The sequence below is a fragment of the Cydia amplana genome, chromosome 18, assembly GCF_948474715.1.
Source record: "Cydia amplana chromosome 18, ilCydAmpl1.1, whole genome shotgun sequence".
In the NCBI taxonomy this organism is placed as follows: Eukaryota; Metazoa; Arthropoda; class Insecta; order Lepidoptera; family Tortricidae; genus Cydia; species Cydia amplana.
Genome location: NC_086086.1, coordinates 3310136 through 3335835, shown reverse-complemented (window position 1 = coordinate 3335835; position 25700 = coordinate 3310136). Strand labels below are relative to the sequence as shown.

Genomic DNA, 25700 nt, shown 5'->3' with positions numbered 1-25700 from the left:
TTTCTACCTCTAACCGTGACTGGCTAGAGCCCTAGAGGCCATAATTTTATACTTTTATACCGTACACTGGCTGAATTTTATTACAAATAATATTAATTCGATCCCACGTGGGATCCACTTTGACGTTGGCGAAATCATCGACAGTATCGATGGAGCCATATTACCCAAAGATTGAATTGAATTGAACCAAAAACTTTAGACACTGACAGATCGGTATCGTATCGGTGTGACATCTTATAATCATTGTTCGAATAGGGACGTAAATTTAATTACGATTAGGGTGACAATGCTATCCTTATAAGCTTTATTTCATTGTTTCAGACGATAGTGTTTCAAGTAGCAAAAGGCCCTTTTGTTGAGGAGTTCTACCAATGTGTCACGCACGGGGTTTACTCAGCAAAGTGGCAAGAGCAATTGTATACAACGCTGTCCTTGGTTGTTATGTTTATTCTGCCACTCCTGATTCTTGTGTCGACCTCCGCTTCTACTGTTCGGACTATTGCTGGTAAGTATTTATTTGGCTTATTTGCCTATTGTGTAGTGTGACAAATTCAGAGGAACGCTAAAAAAAAGTTTAATTACAAATGTTGAAATTACTTTATGTGCTGTAATTCAGTAACTAAACCTTTTTTTGCATTCCTCTACATTTGCCCATGTGTAAATGTTAATGGGCGGACGACGGATGCAATATACGTCAAAATCATGTTGTTTTATTTAAACCATTTTTTTTAATGGATTTTTTTCTTGTTTGTAAATAAATGATTATCCATTAAAAAAAATGGTTTAAATAAAACAACATGATTTTGACGTATATTGCATCCGTCGTCCGCCCATTAGTAAATATGTATACTACGTGTACGGTCCACATACCGCACATTGCCATCTCAGCGAAATTACTTACAATTGCGTAAAGCAATATAATACGAGTCAGTACACGTTCAGCATTAGAACCTATCACGCGTGTCCTCATTTGCACTATCATTCATAATGTCGCGCTTTTATAGTTAGTTATCAATAAAGTGTTTAATTTCGGCTATATTGTGAGTTATCATTATGTCAAGCAACCAACAGAATACAATTGGCGTAATGGCACGAATCTGACAGGAGCAAACAACGTACTCCAGCAAGAATTAGCAGAAATACAGCAAATCTTCAACAACGACTTACTCTCTGAAATAAGTGAAATGTCTATACAATGGCATTTCAACGCTCCCGCCTGGCCCAGCGCTGGAGGAGAGTGGGAAGCCCAAGTGAAAGGGCTTAAGTATCATTTACGTCGTGTAATCGGCGAACAGAAACTCACATATGAAGAGTTTTATACAGTTTTAGCAAATATAGAAGGATGCATGAACAGCAGACCACTCTGCGCAATATCCGAAGATCCAGACGATTTAGACTACTTGACACCATCGCACTTCCTTAGCAGTGGTCCTGTGCTAACTGTATTAGATACGGAACAGGACGAGCGAACAAGATGGCACAGAACACAAAAGATACATCAAGACCTGTGGAAGCGTTGGCAATCAGAGTACCTCTGTCAATTGTCGGTCAGAAGCAAATGGAAACAACAACAAGAAAACCTTAAAATCAACGACATAGTTATCATACACGAACCCAATCTTCCATCTGGAAAATGGGCTATGGGCAGAGTGGTACAGTTACACCCAGGGAACGATGGCCTCGTCCGCGTTGTAACTCTAAAAACAAAAAGCGGTACTATCAAACGGCCGGTCGTAAAATTGGCGTTATTATCAACAGATACGTCCTTAAGCACAGCATACAAATCAATGACAACACCTCACCAAGCAAGCAGTGATGACGAAGTCGACAAACAACAAGCACAGCAATTAAACGTCGAGCCCGCAATGGAAAAGAAAAATAATACTTCGAGAAAAGGTCCTAGAATCTTCGCATCAATGGCCTTATCGCTATTTTTATTTATGACCGTAATCACGACCGGACACTGCTACTACAACATAACGAAATTGAGCAAATCACTTTATTTAGATAAAGTATCAAACATGCAAGTGATACGCGATGAGTGGAAACTGGTCGTATATTACGACATGGACCCTTACTGGGACGGCTCAGCAACATTTGAAAAATATCTGAAACAAATCGACAATGTTTGTTCCAAAACAAAAAAAGCATTTATGTGACATTATAATGTTACAATTACATCATAGCCACAGCGAGTTACAATATTATAACAGCATGCTACTTAGTCAGCGTTTTGAATCACATGTTCGAGGACGTCGCGGCCTTGCCGACGGCGTAGGCTATATCGCTAATAGCCTCTTCGGAGTCCTAGATCAAAGATTCGCCGAGCAATACGAGAAAGATATCTCTATTATCAAGGACAATCAAAAACACCTAGCTCTACTATGGAAGAATCAAACATCGGTAGTCGAAGCAGAGTACAATATGCTAAAACGAACAGAAGAGGCAATCAACAAACAACATAAAGTCATCAACCAACACTTGAACAGTTTAATTAACGCAACCAATACACTGCAAACAAAAGTTCAAAACGCCGAAATCATGAATGAATTAGCACTCTCAACAATCATCGCTAACAACATGCTCACCAAGTTAAAATCGATTCAAGATACCCTGTTGGACACAATAACCGACATTCACCACGGCATGTTTAATATCCACCTGCTATCACCCGAACAGTTACGCAACGAACTGAGCATCATCTCAGGACAACTATCTCAAGACTTATCATTGCCTATCAACAACATACAAACTGGTATGGCGAACATATATCATTTACTCAAAGTTAAAGCAAGGGTTACGCAGCGATATTTGATCTTTGAAATTAAAATACCCCTGGTCAACAGAGAGAGCTTTGACTTATACAAGATTATAACGATCCCGCAACAATACCAGACTAAAACAATCAGCATTAAACCTATATCCGATTACGTAGCCATCAATTTACGCAAGGATATATATCTCATTATGTCTGAAAAGGACATACAACAATGTCTTCGTTATGAGGACTCTACTCGACTTTGTCACACAAAAAAGCCAGTATTTCATTTCAAACCAGATGAAAGTCTCTGCATTAAAGATCAGATAACAAACAAGTGCGAAACAACTATTGCAGGATGCCGAAATAGTTGGACAGAATTAAATAAGTTGAATACTTATTTGTACTACTGTTGTGATAAATGCACTATACGAATCATATGCGAGGATCAAGTTACTGCAGCACAGACAGAAAAGGCCGGGGTTATCGTACTCGGCCGGAGCTGCGTCATCAAGGGCGAGGACTTCACCGTATTCTCACACAAGGATCAATGGAGTGAAATAAAAACTACATCGGACATTTATACGCCAGAAATCGCACAAATAAATCACATTATAAATATTTCACTCCCACTATCTGAATTAAACGTCACGGATAACAGAGTTGAACTCGAAGAAATTCGAACTCAAATTAAACAAATGAAGACAGAGACAGTACTACAAGGTGACATTTCATATCACGACGTGCATCAATTCTCCATCATTTACCTACTACTCTTCGTTGGGCTCATAGCAGCAGGAGCAATCATCTGGCGCCGCTTGCGTCGTCGCCGTAGCGGAAGCGCCGACATTAATTCGGAACTTCAGGAGCAGAGAATACCAACCGTCGTCGTAACTAACGTTCCACAAATTCAACCTCGAATCCCGAATCACTCATCTGGACACGAGTCACCTATTAACATAGAAGTGAAGACACCACCCAACACTTTCAGCGTTCGTAAGACAACGAAGCAACACAGAGGAACTTCACCGGTCTTGCATTAAAACTACGCACCAAGACATCAATGATCATACTTTGAAATTTATAAGTTTTAATGTTTATTTTGTATCAATTGCTTTTATCATTAATTTTGTATCATTTTCATCTCGCTTCTCTCGCGGGGCAGCATGTACGGTCCACATACCGCACATTGCCATCTCAGCGAAATTACTTACAATTGCGTAAAGCAATATAATACGAGTCAGTACACGTTCAGCATTAGAACCTATCACGCGTGTCCTCATTTGCACTATCATTCATAATGTCGCGCTTTTATAGTTAGTTATCAATAAAGTGTTTAATTTCGGCTATATTGTGAGTTATCATTATGTCAAGCAACCAACAGAATACAATTGGCGTATGTGACACTAGCAGCCCATACACTACGTTTAACGAGCTCATTCTCACTGACACTGACAGATTGGCTGTCAACGTCAAATCACTTCACGAGTTTCACATCTTTATACGTGCGAAAAACCAATACGATCCGGTTATGCAAATGTTGGGTAAATAACGGCGGTAAAGGCTTGAAGGTTTGATTGTCCTTTGTTTAACCCTCTCGTTCATACAAAGATATATATGGGTGTTAAAAATGGAATTATATTGGCATCTATTAAAGTAAAAAAAAAAAAACCGGCCAAGTGCGAGTCGGACTCGCGTTCCAAGGGTTCCGTACATTAAGTCCGACTCACGCTTGACTGCACATTTCTAATAGGTTTTCCTGTCATCTATAGGTAAATAACTATTTTGTGTATGTTTTTTTCAAAATTTTAGACCCAGTAGTTTCGGAGATATGGGGGGATGGTCGTTTTTTGCCTATTTTGTTGAATAACTGCTAAACTATTAATCCTAAAATTATAAAAAAAAATATTTGACATCCTTACAATGAGCTCTTTCATTTGATATGCACAAATATAGTTTGAAAACCTTTATTTTTTAATTTTTTCATTTACCCCCCAAAAATGAGCTCCATATTTAAAATTCATTTATTTACGTTACACGCCCATCTTTGGGTCACAAACTTATATATGTGTGCCAAATTTCAACTTAACTGGTTTAGTAGTTTCGGAGAAAATAGGCTGTGACAGACGGACGGATAGACAGACGAGTGATCCTATTAGGGTTCCGTTTTTTCCTTTTGAGGTACGGAACCCTAAAAATTATGACATGGACTAGAGGGATAATATTATAGTAAAAATTCTTACTAAATAATTCTGCCTGACATGTAGGGACCACAAACACTTTCTTTACAACTTCCTGTCAGCGGGCATTATGATGGTCACAGTAATCAATGATCGCTCGATAATGAAATTATTTGTCTGTTTCATCGTGCGGTACTAAAAAGATCTGATAAGTTTACCTGTTTCCAATTTTGTGTATTTCTGTCGGATTTCAGGACGTATATGTATACCAGTGCGTGGCGGCGCGTCAAAGATAAGATAAGATAAGATAAAAGATAGTTTATTCAAGTAGGCATAATTACAATGCGCTTATGAACGTCAAATAAAGCTAGGTAGACCGGCTCCAACCCTACACCTCTGCCCTGAGAAGATTTAAATAATATATCCATAGGCAAGCCGGGGCTAATTTGGCATACATTTTTCCTTTCCAACTCTGCTCAAACGTCTAAAAACAGGCAAGCCGGTGGAAATCGGCTTTTATGGACGCGCCGCCAGCTAATTCAGTATCTCCAATCATCAACGTTTTTAGGGTTCCGTACCCAAAGGGATGTTAACAATTTTGGACACAGTGTTTAACGAATTAGGCTTAAAGATAAACATAAACAAAACCAAAACTCTTACAATTTCAAAATGCAAAACTAGTCATCCTCCAATAGTTCTCAACAGCACCCAAATTCAGCAGGTTGAAAGATTTAAATATTTAGGCAGCTTAATTACTAGGGACTCCAGGTGCACACCAGACATCGTTGCAAGAATTGCAATGGCAAAAAGAGCTTTCAACCAGAAGAAACAACTACTGAAATCCCGTTTGTCATGTAGAAGCAAGAAGCTACTAATTAAGGTGTACATCTGGAGTATAGCCCTTTATGGAAGTGAAACGTGGACAATGACCCTAAAAGATAGAAAGAGAATGGAAGCATTTGAAATGTGGTGCTAGAGGCGTATGGAAGGCATTAGCTGGAGAGACAGGATAACGAATGAGGAGGTGCTAAGAAGAGTGAATGAAAGGAGAGCTATCCTGAACACCATTGCAAATAGACGCGGAAAAATGATTGGACACTTAATACGACACGACCACTTCTTTAAAGCTATCCTGGAGGGGCGGATAGGACGCAAGCGGGGTAAAGGAAAACCCAGACGCAGCTTTCTAGACCAAGTGAAAGAGAAAGTGGGGGTCGTGTCGTATCAGAAAGTCAAAGAGCTGGCGCAAGACAGGGAATGCTTGAAGATACCCCACCGACAAGAGAATAACTCTTAAGTTAATGATGATGACCCAAAGGGTAAAAACGGGACCCTATTACTAAGAATCCGCTGTCCGTCCGTCCGTCCGTCCGTCCGTCTGTCTGTCACCAGGCTGTATCTCACGAACCGTGATAGCTAGACAGTTGAAATTTTCACAGATGATGTATTTCTGTTGCCGCTATAACAACAAATACTAAAAACAGACTAAAATAAAGATTTAAGTGGGGCTCCCATACAACAAACGTGATTTTTGACCGAAGTTAAGCAACGTCGGGCGGGGTCAGTACTTGGATGGGTGACCGTTTTTTTGCTTGTTTTTTTTGCTTGTTTTGCTCTATTTTTTGTTGATGGTGCGGAACCCTTCGTGCGCGAGTCCGACTCGCACTTGGCCGGTTTTTGTATAGCATCTTCTTCTATCTTTATCCCGGCCTTTCGCTTTCCGACTTGCTTTCCTCCACTTTGCGCGCATATAGCCCGTGATGAAATAGGACTTTTACAAGTGTAATCGCACAAAATATCTGACGCGCTCTTATTATGGATTTGCCTTGTGACGTGGGCGTGTTCATGAATAATTATTGCAGAAACCGGTACAGAATGGGAGCTGCAACCTACAGTTGATTTGGAGTACGATACATAATTATGTAATCACGTCGTCTTTATCAGGAAATATGGAGGCCGATTCAAAAGTACAAATAGATGACAGATAGGACTCTTATGTTTATTGGCTTAAAATTTAGGGCGTAACTTTCCAGAATTCCATATTACTTAATTTAATAACAATAGAAATTGCTTTGCCAACCCATGATACAATAACGTCCTTATCAATTAGTGCTAACCCGTTATAGGTATTCACATATTTTTATCTACTTATTTTTTGGATTAAATTAATGTCCTATCCTCTCACCGCGATAAGATAAAACTACAAAACTCGACACGTGTTTCGCCTCTTTACGAGGCGTCATCCTGATAAAGCAAAGCTGCAGTTACAAAATATATTAAAAGTAGAGATGCCACGAGTATTCGGCAACTACTCGGTATTCGGCCTATTCGGCCACTTTGCCGAATGTTGCCTACTATTCGGCCGAATACCGAATATCTGTTGCACCTACTTAAAAAGAAAAATTGCAGAATAAAAATAACCAAAAACTATGTAGGTATATTTAGAATGTGTTCTTGGAAAGTTGTTAAATACGAAGACCCATTTTTGAGCATTTGTTGATTAAGAAACATTTTATTTTTATCATTAGTCTGTTTTTTTTACTCTGTTCATTAATGCTGTGCAACAAAAATATATCTTAGCTAACGTCATCTAACGTTGAGCTTTGTTAGCGATCAGTTTTCATAATAATTGTGACTCAAAATGTTCGCATGTCATGCCGAATATTCGGTATTCGGCCGAGAGAGGGGCCGAATATTCGGTATTCGGCCAAAACCACTATTCGGGCATCTCTAGTAATGGGTAATTCATAATAATCAATCAGATTTATATAATATGTTTTCCCATTTCTTTTAATAACTTTATTTTCTTTTCCTTTTGTAAGAATTTGATATGTTTTCTGAAAGAGCTACGAATTTGTATGATTCCATGTACATATGTATATTTTCTAAATCAAATTTCTATTACACCTTATGTGTATAATTGCATGAATTCTATAGTAATTTAAATTGTATTTTTTCCCTTATTTTCTCGTAATGCATGTTAATTATAAGATGTAATTATTTTTGAAAAGATGTGTCCCGCCGAGTTTGTTGCCGGTCCCATATTGGGATACCCTCCTCCTCTGTTAATAAAATCCATTGACACTTTTTTATCTCCTCCTAACAGTTGAGCTTCAATGCAAGTTATTTCTATACGGTTACCGTCAGTTTGGCACTGACATAAACGCCGTCGAGAACGTAATTTACTTTCTATACATCTCGTTTGCACTAATATGCGAGTACGAGCGAGATGTATAGAAAGTAAATTACGTTCTCGACGGCGTTTATGTTAGTGCCAAACTGATGGTAGCCGTACTGAGCAATCATTGATGTCGCTTTTTGTGAGGGTACCTATATACATCATAAAGAGACAAACCCCTACATTCATAAAACTTAGCAGCAATCTCTTACAAACCTCCGTCAAATATATATCTTTCTCACAAACAGAAATGTCGAAATGGACAAATGAAAAACGGTTTGTTAGATTTGACAAACGTTTATGAATAACGCCACAAAGGCACCATCTGCATATATATATTCGATACTGTTCTCATTTAGACAGGTTTCTAATAGGTTATTCTATCCATTTCATTCAATAGCCTTAGGAAATTTTGAAATCCATTGAATATCAATAGTCCCAGCGAACACTGTCAATGTGTGCGTCCCATTATAAGGGCAAATGCAGCATCCCCTTAGTGTATCCCTACTCGTAACATTCATTAAATTATCGAGAAATAGTGAGTATCAGTATCAAATCAATGTCAAATTTTTCTATGGTGATTCCCCTCTCTATGGCATTTTGAGTTTTCTCTAAAAGAATATTCTTATTATAAACATTAAGGCTTAAAACATGAGGCACTTATTGAAAATGATCTAATCTATAAATAATTGGTAATTTTGGGTTAAGTCATGGCTAGTTTTAGCTGACAGGGTACTCTAACTTGCAAAAGATACGCTCACTCTCAACCCCATATAAATCATGCCTGCGTCAGTATTGAAGTCCGCAACCTGAATATAGACCTTGACCCTAACTTCTTGTCAATTAGAGAAGCTTTCCGTTTCGAAATTTGCAAAGTCATTCATTAACAATGTATTAGGTACGAGAAAATCGTTCAGAATAGAGAAGAAATATATTGAAATCGCCATTGAGCGTAAGCAGGTAATTATTATGCTTAGCTCATTCTGGCGTATTAAATACGTTCTGTAGGTTGATAATTGGTTTTGCGCATGCAACATCAATTTGTTTGGTTTGAGACATACCTATTTGTAGTGTTGAGTTGCTCACTCGTGAGGCACCTCTTTTGTACCACTCATTTTGTTAAATCGTCGCAGTACTTCACACCGCAAAAATGTCTTACTTCACTCCTCTATTCATTTTACTCATTTACTCGCGCGCATCACAACAGGTCTTACCACACAAATCATTCAAACACTTCATTTGAAAAAACCACTCGCGGCTGAGGCGCGCGAGCGCGCGATGCGCACAAGTACTCACAACTCGCAAGAGTCGCGATACTCGCGAGCGCGCGAGCCGCTCGGTACTCGCCGACATTCAAATCCTCATTTGAGTCTCAAATGAGTCTGTTAACTGCCGAACTACAAACCTTATTGCAAAGACAAAAGGTCCACCGAGAAATTCGTTGAAGTTTCGCTCACCGCCTCACGCGTCACTGACTGGGACATTCCCTCAAAAATCCTTTCAAAATGAAACAATGAATTATATTTATCCAAAGAGGGAGTGAGACAGACACACGCCCAACTTCAATGTCGCCTCGCCGAAAATGACACACGAAAGACAACAAGCGTAAGCGCTGCAGGCTTTCATACATCTTAAATATGTCTTTCATAAATATGTCTATACATTAAATATTTTTTGTTGCCGTTGGAGTTTTTTGAAGCCGGAGGAACGGTCGATGCAAAAAAAATTGTAGTACCTCACCTCATTTGAACTAAGACATTGTAGTACTTCATTTTAGAAAATGAGGTACTCATACAAACTCATTTTAAATTGATGTCCCACCCATCACTACCTATTTGACATGAAATCGGGTATTGCCAGGGATTTTAAAATCTCCTATCGGCACTCGCGCCAAGCCAAATGCATTGAAATTGTTTACAGCTTTAATGCGTGGTAGCGCAGATCAGATCCCGTGTGGATTATATACCTGTATTACCCCTCGCGCGTCGAATGATCCTAATGTCCTATGACAATTCCTATAAGTCTCTTTTGGTTGGGCTCAGTTTAAAAAATAATTGAACTTTAGACTTACCAAATAACAAATTAACGGAAAGTGACATTTAAACATTTAAATTGGATTTAAACTTTTCTTGTTTCAGAAAGCGAAAAAGTTTTCAAACCGGAAGTCATAAGACACGAAAATTACCTCACGCCAGACTTGAATAGACGGAGACTTATAGATCGAGCCAAGATGAAATCTTTGCGGATGTCCGTCGTTATTGTGACGGCGTTTCTGCTATGGTGGACGCCGTATTACGTTATGATGATTATATTCACATTTCTAGATCCTGACAAGAAAGTAAGTGCTTAATTATTTTCAGTAGGCTTAGCACAAGTGGCGCTACTGTCACGCTACGTGGCTGCCACACTAGTTATGTAGTCTGCAGTAGCCTACAGGGTGCCGATTCTAACTGGGAATTTCCACTTGATTTGATATTTATTGTTATGATACGACTTTGACGCAACTTGCAATAGATGTTGTGCGAAATAGGTGCAAGCTATCTATGTGTGCAAGTGTGTCTTATAATTTATGATCCTAGAAGAGCAAGAAATTAATTTAATTAAAATTTATTTCGCTCAGTGTTAGATTAAGTGTTAATCTCATGAATCATTTTGAGTGCAAATTAATCAGAATGACTAAGCATTTCTAAATGTACTTCAGTATTTGAGATTGAGAATCATTTCCCAAAATACAGTGGGTGAAGCCCTTGACACAAATTAAAAAATAATTAACAAAAATAAATCGCATAGCCTTTGAACCCTCATTACTGAGCTTAGTGAACTGATTTACAAAGACCCTTCATTTACATGATGAAATTGATGAATCCTTTTTTCCTTTTAAATATTTTATTCTAATTATCGCGGCTCCAGTAATGATTGATTATTTTAACTGATTGTTTTTCATTATAAATACAAGGATAACTCTGCTGTCGTAAATAAATCAATCATACTTAATACTCCGGTAATGGTTATCCAAAGCAATTAGAACATATTACGTCTTTTCGGCAATATGATTAATTCAATTTTAAAGTCGGTTTAAGACGATTTAGAGGGTTTTGTTTCAAAGTTTAATTAAGTAGAATTCCGGGGCATTGTGAGTATTCAATTATTCAATCTCGTCAAGTGATAAACTAGTTAACATGAGGCTGATGGGTCGACCAGGAAAGTGTTCAGACGAATTGGAAACGAATTAGGTACTATTATATTTACGTCACCGTTATGTCTCCGCTACGCAAGGAGAAAATATCACTTCCTGGCCAAGGCAAGACGTGAAACTTTAGACAAACCACGGGCGGTAATTCGTAAAGCCCCAGATCGCATATTGATGGCCCTCACCTTCGGCTCGGGCCACAAACACCTGCGATCTAGAGCATTCACAAATTCACCTCCCTAGGTAAATATGTAATGTACTATTAATTACTATGGACAAAGTGAATATTAGGGTAACATTCCATTTCTGACCGCAGTTACACTACTGGTACTGAATGCGTCGCTGTTACTGTCAATTTCCATAGTAAAATGAACAGTAGTGCAACTGCGGTTGGAAATGGACTGTCACCTTTAACGTACTCAAATTCATATGGAATAAGAGAAACAGTATGAGGATCATCGACAAGTGTTTCTCTCACTCCATCTAACCTTATAACTTTGTCACGAAAATAAGGACGATTATATGCGCGACGCATAATTGATAACATTTAGGTTGCAATGAACATATAACTACTAACCAATATTTAGACTTGTATGCATTCTGTCAAGAATAGTCAACCATTTGAAGCTAAGAAAAAGCTAGGAAGGAAGCTAAAGCTAAAAAAAAGCTAAATATGAGTTAAATAAATAGGTATATTTACTATAGTAAACATCATCGTTAATAAGGAGTTATGGTTTAATGTATTCCTGACAAAATGTATAATATAATACCTAAATAAATATCTGGGCGACCGAGCTATGCACATGAAAACTCAAAAACGCGCATCTTCCCAGGGATAAGACCTAGCTAGATTTTTTTGCCCCCAAAAACCCCTATATAGCAAATTTCATCGAGATTTTTAGAGCCGTTTCCGAGATCCCTGAAATATTATATAAATCAATAAATAGATATACAAGAATTGCTCGTTTAAAGATATTAGATAGAGAGATTAGATAGATACATTCATTCATTCATGTAAATTTGATTTCTTAATCTCTTTGTTAAAGTTGTCCGACTCTTTTTGAGTATTCGTAAAATGAAATTAGCATAATTTACAAACGGGCTCGTTGAGGCTTCCTTAATAAGCATCTTAATTAACAAAATATTTCTGTCTTATCATTAATTTTCTAAAAGCGATACTGGACAAAGTGTGATGTTATCTATGAGAAGGCCCTTGGCTACGCCGCGTGACTTAACCGCCATAACCAACAAGGTCCTTCTTCATAGATAACGTCACAAATATTCAGAGTATCATTTTAATCTCTCTCCTGTGGCTTTTCCACAGCTGTTGTAAGATGGCCGTGATGGGTTGTAGATTTTCGATACTTCGGAAGTTAGTTTGCCGGTACACTGACTGCTAAAGGCCAACGCCTGAAACGCTGAATGCTGAAACGGCTGAACGCTTTAAGCAAAGATAATTTAGTATAGTTTGCATATAACCCAGCGAAATCGTTATCGGATAAATTGAGAAAATGTCAAGTAACGGCTCGATTCGGGAAATGAATTAGAGATTAACTAGATACGATATAGTAAAGATATGTGACGTTCCACGGCAAAAGGTACCCTATGGCGGCTGGCGCCGCGATTCGGGAAATGAACTAGAGATTAACTAGATATGAAATAGTAAAGATATGTGATCTTCCACAGCAAAAGGTACCTAATGACGGCTGGCGCTTACGTCGCATAGCGCCGCAATAATGTTGGAGCGGCGTTAATAATAGCGTAAGCGCCAACCGCCATAGGTACCTTTTCTCGTAGGACGTCACATATCTTTACTATATCGTACGTATCTAGTTAATGTCTTATTAATTTCCCGAATCGCGCCGTAAGTCTCTTTGCTATAGGGTCTATAGCATTCATAAATTTAGATGTGTTACTGATGGTGTATTTTATATAAGCAATTCAATGTTTTTGTTACAGCTAAGTGAGGATCTCCTGAGTGTAATTTTCTTCTTCGGGATGACGAACAGCCTGGTGAATCCGGTTATATACGGCGCCTTCCATCTGTGGCCCCGGAAGAAACCCTCACACAGACACAGTGACAGGTAAATATGTAATTGACAACCCTGTTTAGCTTAAACCTCTCGTGTCGAATGATGTTCCTTTTTTTTTTCTGATGACCCAGGGGGAATCCCTTATGGATCCCACTGGCCCGGGAGAAGCCCTGTGGGTATGTCCGACTTCCACGGACTAAACCCCCTAGGGTGTTCCGCCGCGCGCTTTGTAGGCGGGGTTTCGGGAACTCGATTGTAGACCTCCGATACCCCGCCGGCGATGCTCTTGCGAGCTCATCATATGGGGCTGCTCTAGCAGCTTACTCCGCTGAAGACACCTCGGAACATTTGAGGGTCTTCCAGCTCGATACCTCTTCAGGCGAGTGATGGAACTCCCGACCCATCACCCGCAGGTTCCCGTTAAGGCGGCATTAGCCTTGCTGCGAAGGCTCTTCTCCGCCTACCTGGCCTCCTTCGGCGCAGAGGGAGCGAGTTCGCGTCGTCCTCGCGCGATCGCTCTGCGGCTTCCTTTTGTGTCAGAAAGGTGACGCTAAAGGAAGCCACTGCCGCCCATGCCTCCTAATCATTCGGCGTATTAGCGCCGGCGGCAGTGAGAGGTCTCCTCCTACAGCCGCGGCCAGATGACAATGTGTTTATAAGAATTATGGTACTTATTTAACCCTTAAACAGGCCTGACGAATTTTTTACTTTTGATTACTGATTCGGGTAGATAATAGCGTTAAAAGAAAAGTAATTTCTTGTTTTTTTTTATTGTCATTAATTCAATAAAAAAAGCCCGGTGATTTTTGTATGCCCTCTGCCCGTTAAAAATGGTGCTGCGTGGCACATATATGGCCACTGCCTTTTTAGCCATACAGAGTAGTTTTAAGGGTATGTCACGTCTTCACATGTACATACTCGATAAAATAATAAAACCACAATTTAATCAAGAAATTCGCGCGGATATCGTGGTTTGTAAGATTAATCGTTGAATAAATATTTAATTTAAAAACCAAAGGAAAATATAATATTCGATATATTTTTCTTAGTTTCAATGACTTTTGTACTATGAGGGTTCATTCATAGTAATGAATCTTACCCTTAAATGTCATGTAAACTCCCTGCAGGGCAGAGGCCAATTATAAACCACTCGAACGTGCCCAGACGGGCAGAGGGTTCATATGAACCGCAAAATGCGAATATTTTATCAGAAAACAATAACTAAGGTAAGTTATGACTTACTACACATACATTATCTAATAATCTACCATAAAAATACAAAACAAAATACTTACAGTACTTTTTTTCGGCGTAGCGAACTTATACAGCGGGAGAAACGTACAAAAACTGCCATTTGTTGTCAACTTGAACTTGACAACTAAATTGTCAAAGAAATTTGTTCTGACACCTGTCATTTTTTTACGTTCCGATATCACCCACTTAATAGACTTTACGGCAATTACATTTTGCGGTCGTTGTATTTACACAGCTCGTCAAAAAATATCATTTGCTATGTGGTACTTATAGATACACTACCTGTTTAAGGGTTAAATAATCATAAATACCTACCTACCTCCACAAAATAATGAAATGTAATTTCGCTGTTTAAGCAAACCTCATTGATAATGCAAATACTATGTAACGCATTTCTGTTAACATAAGGTAAAATTATTCGAAAGCCACTAAAAGGAAATTCAGTTATTTTGTTGTTGTTGTTTTCCTCTGAATTCATTTTATAAATTACTTATATCGCATTTTCATCTGGAAGACAATTAGTATATCTCGTTTTTCGTTTTGATGGATGGATGGAGGATGATTTCGTTTTTTTTTCTTTCCTTATAAAAAATCCTATTTTTGTTAATGCTCGTGGTAGGCGTTGTGATGAGTTTTAGCAAATGAAATACTGCCTTTGAAACTCTTTGCTTTCCTGCAAATACCCGCGGAGGTGTCACTTCCGTTTTGTAATAAACAGTTAGACCAATCAACAAGAGAGGTGATTTTATAAGAATTTCGATGTTTTTTTTTTCATGTTATGCTATAATTATATTGAAATTATTTTCCGACTTGGCTTAGTTTTTTCAGTAGTCTAATTCTCGGAACTCAAAAGTTCATTTGGCATTACTGGTATACATAGGTACGTAAGTATTTCAAAAATCCGTATAATATTATGCTTATCAAACTTAATCAATAATTTAGAAAAAGTTTCGTATGGTTTTTTTGCGTAGCTGTACTTACAGATTTACACCATGTCAAACATATTCTAACTTCTAAGAAATGATCTGTGTGAATAGAAAAACAGATAAGATTTTTTCTATCGTAATTTAAGAGTAAAAAGTAATCTGGATTGTTTATTATTAGGTACCTACATTAGAAACATTGAGACCATGTACATGTTTCTCTTATATCAGAATCGATCGTAAAAATCAGACTATATATAAGTAATAAAAATTGTCCAGCCCTAGTAGCACGGTCGCATTTTTATCGTTTATCACCATGCCTGTCACGTTCTAACAAGTATGTAAGTGCGAAAGTGACGGGCATAGTGATAGTCGATAAAAATGGAACCGTGCTGAGCCCGCTGGTTGGTTAAGGTAAGAGCTAAATACAATTTTCTGTCTACTCCGCTTTTTTTACGCTACAAAGCCCTTTAAATGTTACGAATGATGTTTTAAATCCTTTTGAAGTAGCTAAAAACGCTACAGGTTTGCAATAACAGTACGAGTATAAGTTGCAATATATTATATTTTGATACAAGGTAAAAAACACCCTGTATGTCACACATAAAAGCTGCCGTATGCCGTACAGCTAGTATGATAGCTGGTATCCATTGTTCGTGCAGGCGCACGTTGCACGTGCATGATAAAAAAGTGACGTACTCAGGTGACGTCCTCAGAAAGTGGCGTTCTCAGAAAGTGATGTACTAAGAATGTGACGATCGATCTCAGAAAGTGACAAACTCAGAATGTGAAATCCTCAGAACGTGACCTAACTCGAAAGTGACCTCCTAAGAAAGTGACATACTCCGCCTAAACCCTTTAAAATGAACGCAATCCTGAGCTGATACTACAGCTTATTTGCAACAAATAAGGTCTTCATAAACTGAGGGGGCCAAAAATGAATTAATTATGTAAATTGCCGTCGACGACAAGACGATAAATATTTTCATTGAATTATGAGTTGATGTATAAAGTCTCACTGCCGTATTCGAACTTCAAGATATTCACAAGAGACGACACGTACTAGATCCATTCTAGATACGTTATAGTTTAGATTTCAACTAGTTCTCTTTTGCAGCGCAATTCGGGCAACCAATGTCACTTTTACTATAGATCGTGTTAGATATCTATTAGATGTGAATTAGATCTCTAAGTAATATCTTGTGGAAATCGTTCAAGAGTATCTCCAGAATCGCGGAAATGTCAAATTTACCAGGTTAGATCTTAAACATATCGTTATCGTATCTTGGCGATGTCTTAAAGATATCTAATAGATGTCTATTACGAAATCCGAATCGGGCCTCAGACATATTTTGCTAGATATTAAAACTATAAACTTCGTGTTTTTCCTAAGCACACATTCAGTCTTAAAGTGTCATTCTATGGAACTTGCTTACTATGTAAAGAAACCGCCATATTGAAATTGTCTCTGAATGATGAATTTACTAGTGAATCGTGTCTACATAGTTAGCAAGTTCCATATAATGCAAGTCACAGAGATTAAGGAGTATAATTAATCATATAACATGTATAATTTTAATTCCAGAAATAGAAAGATTCCCACATAGGGATTAATACATACTATAAATGTAGGTACATATATGTACTTTTTGTTTCAGAGATTCTGGTGGACATCACGCGTCTCTCTTCAGACGTGGGGATAACACATCATCCGTGAGATTGACTACGATCAGGTCTATAAGATCCTCAGCCAAATACACCAACGGAAACAATGTTAGCTTATTATAACTACGTAGAGGCAGTGATTAATACCTAATTGTAAAGAGAACATTGACTTAGCTTTAATGATCAATGAAATAAAATGAAATGAAATGTATTTATTTGTCAGAATATGGTACATTGATGTACCATATATGGGTGGGTATATGGGTTGTATGGTGTATTGATGTATGTGTATTGATGATTGATTGATTGATCTTAAATTAGAATTACTTAATGCAAGTTCCATCATATTCTACCGTGAAGACGGTGTACAAATATTTAAAGTAAATAATAGAATTAAATCTAAACCTAATGTATGTATAGTGTTATTTTCTTTTTGTCAATGTTAAGCGTAATTTTTACTCCTTAGATCTGTTTAATATTCTGATATACCTATTATTAAGAGTTTCAATATTCATTGTATGCCAAGTACCTAATGATTAGGTACCTACTTGTCCTGATCAATCATCTTCTTAAATATGAGTACGATATAATATATAAAGCCTAAAATAACGCCCTGCGAAAGCATTGCTGTGCTTTTTTGCATTTAATAAAAAATAAATAAATAAAATATCTAATTCAATAATAATGTACGAATAAAATGTCATTTTATTGCAGCATGGGAGTCAGAAGTAATGTTGTAGCAATTAAAATGTAAATTTAAGTTGCTCGACTGAGTCTGATAAACATGTCAACGGCTGGCCGCGGTACAGTTATTATCCCCTAGTGAATCCCTGGTTTAATTTTATTATTTCCCGTAAATGTTTACTCAAATTTAATTTATAAAGTGTAGTATGTCATGTATAAACATAAACACATTTTAAGCCGCTTAAGTACGCCAGGAGACTTGACTTCGTTAAAACCTAAGAAATGTGTTTTACTTTTGAAGTAAGCTCAGAATAAAACAAACGAGAGGACGTTTAATACTGTTCCAGTTGTTTGCTAGAGAATTACTTGAAAAGTTTCTTCGTTCTTGATTTATATTACGAACTTATTACTCGTAAAGTATATTGCATTGTACTTTAAACTTAATTTTGTTATTATAACATACGTTTACCTGTCTGAGTGAAGATAGTAATTAAGACTGCATCAATTTGTAATGTTTGTAATGTAAACATAGGAGTAATGTTACTTACTGTTACTTAAACACAATAAACAATTGCGGTAATTTTATGTAAACAAATATTATTACTATCACGTCGGTGCGAATAAAAAAATCACCATGTATTTTTTAGCTACTTTACAGGAGACAAAAAAAAACTGTTTATTTTCCTGTTTGTAATATATTTGTTGCACCTGTATTTTTTTTCTGGTAGATCAATGGTTTTTACATGATACTTATGCAGAAAATAAACAGTTTTTTTCGTAAATTTTTACAATATTAATTATTTTAACCAGAATTTTGCTACATAGCGACTTAAATTTGGTTCACTTAAAATCGTCATGTGTAAAGTTTACACGTCATAGCGATTTGTTGCCAAAGTAACGTAGCACGAGAAATGATACATAGCGGATTTTAGGGTCAATAAATCGCCATGTGCAACATTATCGCCATCACCCTCGACGGAAAACAAGGCATTTAATTTCGTTATGTGCAAAAAAAATCACATAGCTATTTTTTTGTACAAATTTTGTTAGTTATTTTCAAAACTAATATAGATATAAAAAAATATTGATATAGGTCGACGGGAAATTGAAAAAGGAATTAAAATATGCCAAAATCAAAAAATCATAAAAAAACACGTAGCGATTTTTTTATTCGCACCGACGCAGGACTTTGTGAAGTTATCCTCCTGAGACCCAGAAACATTTGGTTTGTTTTTGAATTTGGAACCCTTAGGGCTCATTTAGACGGTGCGAGAACTCGCATGCGAGTTTCATTACATTGCGTCATTTGATCGGTCGGCTGAATTGATGTAACCTCAATCCGCAATGTAACTAAAATTGTAAACGAGTAAACGAGTTCGCGCGTCGCCGTCTAAATGAGCCCTTAGTTACGCAATGAAAGTCAAAATATTTTTTGGAATATGTACAAAAATCTGTAGGGTCTTAGGAGGATATACCTTGATTTATTTTCCTCACGATAGGACATGGAAGGACAAGGACCTGTACTGGAAGGCGTATTTTATCAGTGTCATAAGCGACGTTTCTGGTTGAATAAATGTCACTTTTGACACTGATAAATTATATCTATAACAAATCCAAATCGAATGCATAACCTGTTATTAAAATCAGAATACGTTTTTGGATTACTGGTAAATAGGTATGTATGAAAATGTTTCTTATACTCGTACATATATCAAATATTTTTATGCTTTTATATAATTTGTATATACATACAATAAAAATAGGTACTTAATGTATTTTTTATGCATTTAGCTTTGAAATAAACTGTTAGAAACTACGGGTCATAACACAAAGAAATTAAATGTAGAAATTAAGAAAATTCTCTGTCAAGTTGTATATTAAGAAAATAATTATGAATAAGTATGATGTTGTGTAAATACTATTAAATTAGTGTTAAGTAGAATTAAGTGTAAGTATCATAAAAAAATATGTTATAAGTAGAACATATATGACAAGATGTGTAATGTGTCTTAGCATAATTACTTCTTTAAAAAATGTTGTAATCTATTATAATTATTGTTGATGTTGTGGATGAATTGTGTACAGTCAGCTTCAAATAGACAGTGGCTGACAAAGTGGCAAAATTTATCGTAAGAAACCTTTGTTACCATAGAAATAAGTACGAGTTCCGTTTTACCCGCTTCATTTAATATTTGTATTAATAAAAATAATAATGTGAGCCTATATACGCCCCACTGCTGGGCACAGGCCTCCTCTCATGCGCGAGAGGGCTCGGGCTATAGTCCCCACGCTGGCCCAAATGCGGATTGGGGACTTCACATACACCTTTGAATTTCTTCGCAGATGTATGCAGGTTTCCTCACGATGTTTTCTTTCACCGAAAAGCTAGCGATTAATAAAAAAAAATATTAGTTTTCACTCATATCATAATGCACAATTTAAGTCTGTCATATTATGTATGTACGTTAATAGCTGTGCCCATAAACCATCGCGTAGGATTTAAAGTGTAATTTTCTGTCCCTAATGGTGGTTTTCTAGTAATAAAATTGCCTAGATTTGCTCAATTATTTATTTCCAGGGCAAACTGCTTTCCACATAACAAATTATATCAACATCGGTTCAGAACTCTAGTCGTAAAATTTAATATATTTTTTCTTTTTTTTTTCAATATACTTACACATGTTGTTATAACAGATAGGCACGGAGAATTAGATGCTTCTAGTAAACAGCATTTGTTGGGTCTTATTATGTGCCATTTTGATTGTAACTGCAACTATATTACTGTTTAGATGACAACGGTTTCACTCACTTGAATTTTTAGTCGCTATTGGCGACATGTTTCGGGCCCTTCGGGGGTCCTTCCTCAGGCTCGAGGGAAGTAGTAGATGTAGTTTAAAATATGTCTCACGAAAGTTTAATATCCATTATTGCAGAGCTATATTACTATAGCGACATTACTGCTGCGACGTTGATGCCGCTGCTGTATCTGTCAATTTACTGGATAAAATGATAGACGTCATAATCGCGGCAGTCATGCGTCATGCAGCGGCGAACGTGTCTTGAACGTGTCGGTAAACGTGTTAAATTTGTCTTGATGGCAGTGACGATCAAACGTACGTAAAACGATCAATCCGTCACTAACTTTATCATTGCATTTGACAGCGAATTGCCCACATCAACAACGCTGCAGCTGAATTTGCAGTAATGACCCCTCGCGCCCGTATAATTAATTATGCCATTTAAATTCGTGTAACAACAATAAATCGAATGATGTATTTCTTAGGAAATCTATGTGTATCTATTGTGACATATTTTTTAAGACCAGTAAAGATTTTAAAATCATATCGTATTTTTAATTGATACCTAATATGCAAAAAAAAAACTTAAATACTAATTGGTCAAGTGCAAGTCTACTTTACGCACCGAGAGTTCAGATGACATCAGTCACAATGTCTTGCGTCAAAAGTTGGAAACCTAAATGCGAGTATAAAATAGCGAATACAACGATAATACCAAATCCGAAAAAGATGGTCTTATGGCATTTTCAACAGAAGTAGCAGAGAAAGCACTATTATCAAATATTCGTAGGCTTATTTGAGCCACAAACTTGTCAATAGTCGTCATTTGTCAATCCGACTGTAGGCGAAGTCTGGATATTTCATTCAGCAACCTAAATGGACTATTGATTATCAAGTTAAATGGCTTCTCATTGTTTTGCATCTTCGTTCAAAGTTAATTTATACACACTTAATAATTGCCTTTCTTTGAATAAGATTTCCGCAAATACTTTTGTTTTCAAATCCAATTTACCTATTCATAAAATTGAGAATAAAAGATAAATCCCTACTAATCCATACTAATATTATAAATGCGAAAGTGTGTCTGTCTGTCTGTCGTCTGTCTGTTACCTCTTCACGCTTAAACTGCTGAACCGATTTAGTTGAAATTTGGCATAGAGATAGTTTGAGTCCCGGGGAAGGACATAGGATAGTTTTTACTTCGGAAATCATCCCTGAAGAGAGTGCAAAGGGGGGTGGAATTGAAAGAGTTAATGAATTGCCTAATACTTGAAGTAAGCAATGCGCAAATTGAATGATTGCTATTAGCATTATCCAAGCGCGATACTTACTTTAGCTGCTGTTACTAATTCCATGCAGACGAAGTCGCGGGCAAAAGCTAGTAGGTAATATTTTGACTACATTTGCGCCCATGGGTACTGTTGCCAGCCGCTACGTATAAGTCCGAAGAAAAAACATTATTTTTGTGAGCATCATTGGTAGGTATTACTCTTAGTAACAGTACAAAAATAACCCTTAAATTGGCAACACAGCAGGAGGCAAATTATCTGACCATCTTTTTGAATTTATGTCTGAATCATAATCATTAGTACCTTCCATTGAGCTTTGAGGAGGCTTGAACTCACAACCTTCCACGTCTTTTGTCAATTTAAGGTTTAAAAAGATGGAATTTTTCAGTACCCTGATAAATCCCCCGTTATGACATTTTTTTGCAATGATGTTAAAACAAATTAAGTAACAATCAGACAACTAGAATTCACCCATACTTGTCATATAATAAACATAAGGGGTATAGTAGGTACTGTACCGAGAGCGCTGGTGGCCTAGCGGTAAGAGCGTACGACTTGCAATCCGGAGGTTGCGGGTTCGAACCCCGGCTCGTACCAATGGTTTTTCGGAACTTATGTACGAAATATCATTTGATATTTACCAGTCGCTTTTCGGTGAAGGAAAACATCGTGAGGAAACTGGACTGATCCCAATACGGGCCTAGTTTCCCCTCTGGGTTGGAAGGTCAGATGGCAGTCGCTTTCGTAAAAAGTAGTGCCCACGCCAATTACTGGGATTAGTTGCCAAGCGGACCCCACGCTCCCATGAGCCGTGGCAAAATGCCGGGACAACGCGAGGAAGAAAAAAAAGCGGCCAAGTGCGAGTCGGACTCGCCCATGAAGGGTTCCGTATTTAGGCGATTTATGACGTATAAAAAAAAACTACTTACTAGATCTCGTTCAAACCAATTTTCGGTGGAAGTTTACATGGTAATGTACATCATATATTTTTTTTAGTTTTATCATTCTCTTATTTTAGAAGTTACAGGGGGGACACACATTTTACCACTTTGGAAGTGTCTCTCGCGCAAACTATTCAGTTTAGAAAAAACTTATATTAGAAACCTCAATATCATTTTTGAAGACCTATCCATAGATACCCCACACGTATGGGTTTGATGAAAAAAAAATTTTTGAGTTTCAGTTCGAAGTATGGGGAACCCCAAAAATTTATTGTTTTTTTTTTCTATTTTTGTGTGAAAATCTTAATGCGGTTCACAGAATACATCTACTTACCAAGTTTCAACAGTATAGTTCTTATAGTTTCGGAGAAAAGTGGCTGTGACATACGGACGGACAGACAGACGGACAGACGGACAGACAGACAGACATGACGAATCTATAAGGGTTCCGTTTTTTGCCATTTGGCTACGGAACCCTAAAAAGGTAAGTATAGTAGGTAGGTACTGTAAAGGTTTGCAACCGTTACAGCCCTTTAGTCAGTGGCTGGCAGCTAAGCCACTTTTAAATTTGGAATCGATCTCGGTGTCAGATGGAACGGGTGTACTGATGGGCATTCCTAATGAGACAGTCATCCAGAATAGTCGAATATTATTGATGTAAATTAGCTAAAACCTATTAAAATAATATACCGAAGTTCATCAGAAACCTATTTAAACTTCTTCTACATCCTCCCTATTAGTTCGTCCCTCTTTACAGTACAATACATAGAAACAATATTTGGGCATTGTGTTTTATGTGATTTGGTTATTCCTGTTTTCTATAACCACAATCTTTTATCACTCAGATCCCTAAAACACTTCTTACAACAGATATTTTCCAGACAGATATAAGATAATATTATGCTTTACACTCACATACAGTCGTAAAACGGAATCAAATCTTACCCTTCCAAAGGAGCAATACTCTTATCTTAGGACAATAAAAACCTACCCACTTTTTATGTAACAATAAATACGCAAAGCTAGATAAATAAATAAATAATTGTGAGTAAGCTGAGACAATCCGACAACACCGAGGGATCAATTCCAATTTAACAACTTGTTACAGTTGATCTAACCTAGACGATCGTCTTGGTGATTGGCGCGCATCTCACGCACGAGTTTCACTTTCTTTCGCATGCACCAATCAACCCAAGTGATCTTCGAGGTCGTACCAAAATAAGATCAGAAATGTAACACATTTTTAAATCTGAATCGGGCTCCGAGACTTTACTTATCTTTTAAGAGTGTCGCGGATTTTCTTGGTATTTATTTAGGGCAAAGATTTGCTTGGCTAAAAATATAATTTAAGTAGTAGCAAAGAAGAAAAATTAATGTGCATTACTAAAAGTTTAATTGATGCAGAAGTCAAGTTAAAGTGACAATTGACTGTATTGTATTCAACTGTATCTACTAATGCAATTTTTATCTTATTTCAATGAAATAACATGAAGAAATATGTCATAGGATATAGGTAAAAAGCACTGGTTGCCTAATGGTGGTGCGACTTTCAATGGAGGTTGCGGGTTCAAATTCCAGCTCGTACGAGTTTTCTGAACTCATGTACGAAAAAAAGATCACTACATAGTATAAAACAAAGTCGCTTCCCGCTGTCTGTCAGTCCCTATGTATGCTTAGATCTTTAAAACTACGCAACGGATTTGGATGCGGCTTCTTTTAATAGATAGAGGGATTCAAGAGGAAGGTTTATGTATAATTTTTTAACCCGTGCGAAGCCGGGGCGGGTCGCTAGTCATTTAAAATTTGCCATTCGCTTTTCGGTGAAAACATCGTAAGGAGGAAACCGGACTAATCTCAATAAGGCCTAGTTTACCCTCGGGTTGGATTAACTAATCATAATAATAGTTAATAATAGCAGACTCCCATGAGTCTTAGAAAATAAAGCTGGGTAACGCAAGGAAGATTATGAACACATGAAGAAATAGTTATTAATAAATTTTAATAGTAATGACCCTAGATTCATATAAACATAAATATAAATAGTCAAACCAATTTTATTGACTGCAATTTTTGACAACACATTCTTCAATTTTTATTACTAAATCCTACGACCAATTTCAGAACATAGGTAAATAGCGTGAAGTGTTAAATTGAGGATCAAATATTATTCGCCGACACATGTCTAGACCGCAAGCAGGTGATTGTACACATATATGTACCTATTTAGATACAGACGCCTTCAGAAATATCGAAGCGACCACGAAGTTAAAAAAGGAAGGAGTTTCCTGTTTAGTACATAGTACGTGCAATTTCACCATATTTCCTAAAAATCTTCTACAGGGTTATGAAAATGTATGGTGTTTTCTTAACTCAACGGAAAATAGGGATGATGATTGATGACACATGTTGAATTTTGTAACAAAATCTAGTCAAATAGCAAACGAGCAATTTATCACAATAATGTGGATATTAAACTAAAATATTGAAAAATTACAAAAATACAGGACCTGAAAATTTCAAAATTTAAGTTTTTTTTAACTTCCAAAAACGATAAAAGTAAGGGTACCATTCGATTCCTTACATTTCACCCAAAAAAATATTGTATGGCAACTATATACATAATAAACGTAATATTTCACCGACAAAACGCAATTTTCTTGTTTTGTCCATACTACAAGATGGGCGATGACGTCACGGCCCCTGGCCGTTTTGTATAGGCCGTTTCGCGAGTGAAGTGCGACTGTCGGCCTTTGACTACAATTTCTGACTTTTGTGTTCCTTTAATGCAATGGGTCCCATATAGACAT

The 25700-nt window shown here is 37.1% G+C and overlaps 1 protein-coding gene across 2 annotated transcripts in view; it reads left to right on the top strand.

The window, feature by feature from the left end:
• LOC134656260 (gonadotropin-releasing hormone receptor) overlaps positions 1–25700 on the top strand; it is a 430768-nt gene that overhangs the window by 3707 nt on the left and 401361 nt on the right. The window contains exons 2-5 of one of the 2 annotated variants that reach the window (XM_063511776.1): positions 322–505; positions 10255–10454; positions 13266–13390; positions 17175–17317. In XM_063511776.1, coding sequence (XP_063367846.1) covers positions 322–505; positions 10255–10454; positions 13266–13390; positions 17175–17304 — 639 coding nt within the window. In that variant the 3' untranslated portion in view covers positions 17305–17317. Of the gene's footprint in view, positions 1–321; positions 506–10254; positions 10455–13265; positions 13391–17174; positions 17357–25700 lie in introns of those variants that run through there. The other variant, XM_063511774.1, reaches the window with a different exon arrangement.